Source organism: Fukomys damarensis, unplaced genomic scaffold (genome assembly GCF_012274545.1).
Source record: "Fukomys damarensis isolate Sample0158 unplaced genomic scaffold, DMR_v1.0_HiC HiC_scaffold_13, whole genome shotgun sequence".
In the NCBI taxonomy this organism is placed as follows: domain Eukaryota; kingdom Metazoa; phylum Chordata; class Mammalia; order Rodentia; family Bathyergidae; genus Fukomys; species Fukomys damarensis.
Window position 1 is genome coordinate 15,487,000 of NW_022900925.1, and position 4,275 is coordinate 15,491,274.

Here is a 4,275-nt window from a genome sequence, read left to right on the forward strand (position 1 = left end):
CCACACTCGCACTCACACGGCGCTCACGCCGGCCCGGGACCCCGCGCGTGCATACACGCGAGAGCGCGGCAAGGCCACCCGGGCGCCTTGCATGCGCGCACTCTCTCAGAACAAGCGCGGAACTAGCCGAGCAGAGACCCGCAGGACGCAGACTCAGATTCCCGCCGTGTGAACACGTACTGGGCTCCCTTCACTCACAGGGGATACACGCAGGTGTGCAAGGGCACTCCAAGCACGCACAAACGTGTGCAGAGGTACTTAGTGGAAACGTCAGTTGCAGGATTGGCACACACCAAACGTGCACACACAATTGGTGGAGGATGTGGAGGGGCACAGTACGCCTCCCCAGCACATGCACTCACACTCCTAAGAGAATACACACCTGTGATCAAGGATTCCCGAGGCACAGTCTTCCAAGCCCCCGAGCACACCTAACAGGTCACACACAAAAGCCATCAGGAGACCAGGGCATGGCCTCCTCATCTAGCAGCACACACGTCCACACTCCTACCGTAGGAACGCAGGGACAGGCTGTTCACCTACAGATACAGCCTGTGCACACATCCTCTTAGGTCAGAAACATGCACACAATAACTTTGAGTCAGCCCCAACTTGGCCAGGGAGAGGTGTAGAAGGACCCATGGGACAGGCTGGATGAGGATCTGGATCAAGACCTGGTCAGGAAGCTGAGGGCAGGCAGACCAGGGAAGAAGGACCCTTCTCATGCCTGAGGAGCAAGGGGAGGGGAAAGGCAGGGCCCCCAACCCCCAGGTCTGTTGACTGAGCAAATCCCTGGCAGCCCAAGTCAGTTCCTCCCTAGCTGCAATCCTGCTTGCTGGGAACGGAACTCTTCTGGGAACAAGCTGTTGCTTAGACAGGTGTCCTCAGAAAGCCCTGACATGGATGGAGTCCTGTTTACTCTCTAGTTTCCACTCAGAAATGCTCCCTCCTGTGAGTCTAAAGGAGGCTCCTGGCATTCCCCTTTCTCCATGCCCCATATGCCCTGCAGAGGGCAGGGAGCAAAGGAAAGAGAGAAGAGACCATCTCCTGGATGCCCCCAGCTGCATCTCTGTGGTAGGTCACCCGATCTGTCCGACTCTTTCCTCATCTGTAAAGCAGGGCTAACTCCAACCTTCTGAAGGGAGACATTGTGGGGAGACCCAATTTGGACTGAACATAATGGGTGAGAGGTGCTCAACAAGGCTGGCTTTCTTTTCCCACCCTTCTCAGGGGAGATGAGACACCGGTGAGAAGGACGGAGAGCAGCATGTTGTTTTGTATTAAGTTCTAAGCTGGGTGGTGGTGGTCCCTCTCCGTGTCACATGGGGCCAAGACCGTTCATAGCTATTGTCTCATTGTTTCCTTTTATTACCCCATGAGGTAGCAGAGCACCCCGTTCCCATTCTGCAGGTAAGCAAAGGAAGGCTCAGGCATGGGGTCTACTGGGCTGTCTGCTGGCTGGTGGCATGGCTGGGGTTAGAGACCAAGGTTTTTTGACTCATTTGATATTTCCACTCTCTCTTCTCCCGATCCTCTTACCCATACACACACAAAGCTCAAGGGGCTCAGAGCAGGTGAGGGCACACAGGTGAAACCTTCCCAGGGCTGCTGGGACAGGGACAGTCCGGGTCCTGGTGAAGCCCAGCTTTCCAAAGGTCAAAGGCAGAGGGAAGGACAGAAGAGCCTGGACTCAATGGGGTCCTCATTCTAGCAAGACTTAAGGGGATTAGTCCTTAAATAGGTGGCTGCATCATAAAATGATATGTAATGACGTGGATAGTAAAATACTCATGCAAAAACTGAGGTGCAAAAGGATCTGGCCATCACCTTGCATATGGGGAAACTGAGGCTTCAGGTGGTCAAGTGACTAGCAGACTGGGGACAGGAATCTTAACTCCTGACCCTGTGCTCTTGTCCCTGTGTTGGCTGTGGGTGGGGAATGGACGAGGGGGTCCAACCTCTCTCTCCTGGCCTCTTGACTTTCTGTGGATCCGGCTTTTTGGAGGGGCAGCTCATGGCCCTTAGTTCTGCAGGACCTGATTCTTGGGAAGGGCCTTGAAGAAGTAGGGGTAGAAGGATTAAGCCAGGGACCCCAAAGATGCCTCCTGGAGAAATGCATGGCATTTGTGGCAGAGTTGGGATCCGCTCTGAGCCTACATTTCTGCAGCCCTGAGACCAGCTGAGATGGGTGAGGTGCCATGGGGGTGTGGAGGTGGATGGTTGTGCAGTTTCTAGAAAGAGCATGGGCTGGGGAAGTGAGACAGACAACTTGGATTTAAAAGCCAGTGCTTGCCTTTTGCAAACTGCGTCTGACTTCGTGGGGGTTGCTTGACTCAGGCCCTAAGTCTCTCCTGTGAATGAGGCACTAGCAACTGTGAGAGAATTAAAGGTGAGGATGAATATAAAATGCCCAGCACCTGCCTGGCAGGCAACTGGCACTTGGTGAATTATAGTTCTCTTGCCCCTGCCTTCTCAGTGTAGATCTCATTGTACAACTGAGGTGCCTGCCTCAGTTTCTCTACTGGTGAAGTGCAGTTGGATGCTCTCCTTGTCCACTGCTGGGTGAGGCTGCTGAGAGCGGTGCCATGAGAAGTGGGTGACCCCATCCAGGGCTGGGCTGACTGGCGCACGTGGGGACCTGGAAACAGCTGGACATGGCCGGTCCCCACCAATCATGCTGGGGTGGGTGGCTTGTGGCCGGACTAGCCCTTAGCAAAGTTAAGTGGGTAGTCTGCTCTTGTTCCCACCCCTAGGGAGCCCTGTGCTCTTGCTTCTCCCCCTGTCCCGTGGGCCCTCTCAAAGGCCAGCACCTTCTGGGGTGGAAGCAGGCTCCTCAGAGGATGGTCTGGACACCTGTACCACCTAGATATCTATTAATGATGCCGACGCCAGCTCCCCACCTCACACCCACTCAGAATGTGCGCTCGCAGACTCCAGATGTGTCTTCACAAGCACTCCTGGATTATTTTTAAGCACAGCGAAGGCTGAGAACTGCTGGGTTCGGAGGTGCTAATGGTTTGACACAGTGATTCTCAACCGGTTCGGCTGCTCCAGCTCTGTTCACATGTGCAGCACACGCCCATCCTGGGGAGGCCAGTGCCTCGTAGGGTGGGTGGGGTATCGGAATTTCTAGTTTGATACATCCCAGCTCGGGTGACATGCAGTTTTGAGGGAGTCACCTCTTAGCAGCACTTGGCTGGTATGTCCTCGGTTGGCTTCTCCGGCTGGTGGCCACATACCAGTGGAGGAAGGGTCCTGCTTGGCCCCACCCGAACAGGACCCCCGAGTTTGCCCATCCATTTCTGATGCCTGGGGGAGTCTTGTGTTGTGCTGTTAGAACCTTCTGTGTAGTAACAGAAGCTGGTGGAGGAATGTAGAGGGACATTCCGAACGGTGGCGCTGGTTGGTGGAGAGCAGCCTTCCAGGGGTTCTTGTACGTTCATTTATTCATGAACCCACGTATCAACACATGTTTACCAAGCACCTCCTGAGTAGCAGTCCCCACTCCCCATGCTGCGTTCTGCAGGGGGCCTGGTGATGAACGAAGCCTCATTTTCCTTCAGAGCCTGGGTGATGGAGGGCAGATCAGGATGGGATGTTGAGGCCATCCACTCTGGGAGACCCCTGCTTCCTTGGCACACACCAAGGCTCAGCAGGAAACGCGGGAGGTGCCGATGCAAGCAAGTCAGCATTTGCAGTATGGTTCATGGCTGCTGCAAGGCAAACTTGATGTCCTAAGTGATATTAAAAATGCAGCTATTTCTGATAATTTATTATACACTTTCTCATACACACATTACACTCGTCACAGTACATTTACCAGTGCTAGGCCTAGCAGTGGGGACAAGTTAACACTTACCTAATGATGTTTCGCAGATGTCAAATGCTTGGGAGCCACAGTGATGGACTAAAGGCTGGAGTGGGGGTTTGTCTTCTCTTCTGTCCCTCCTGGGATACCTGCAGATCACAGGTCTGGGAGCCCTTATCTCACCCACTCTAGCTTTCCAGATGAGGAATCTGGGGCCCAGAGAGGTGGAGGGCTTGGTCTGAGGTCTCATACAGCAGACCTTGGTCTCATACTTATGTGTGCATCTTTCGATATCTGGCCACACATCCTGGATGGAAGAGTTCTCTGTTCCTCTACACTGGCCAAGGTCAGTGCTGCCAGCTGGAGAGTCCATAAGAGAGGCTCACCGTCTGGGAGGGACCTAGTCTGGGGTCTCGCTGCTTTTGGCAGGAGGTCGGATGCCACAGAGGGATGGTGCTGAACCCTCC

The 4,275-nt window shown here is 54.3% G+C and overlaps 1 protein-coding gene across 1 annotated transcript in view; it reads right to left on the reverse strand.

The window, feature by feature from the left end:
* The window catches only part of Doc2b (double C2 domain beta), a 33,870-nt gene extending 30,562 nt beyond the window's left edge, over positions 1 to 3,308 (reverse strand). The window contains exon 1 of the mRNA XM_010642169.3: positions 3,180 to 3,308. Coding sequence (XP_010640471.1) covers positions 3,180 to 3,300 — 121 coding nt within the window. The 5' untranslated portion in view covers positions 3,301 to 3,308. The remainder of the gene's footprint in view (positions 1 to 3,179) is intronic.
* Between the last annotated feature and the right edge of the window lie 967 nt (positions 3,309 to 4,275).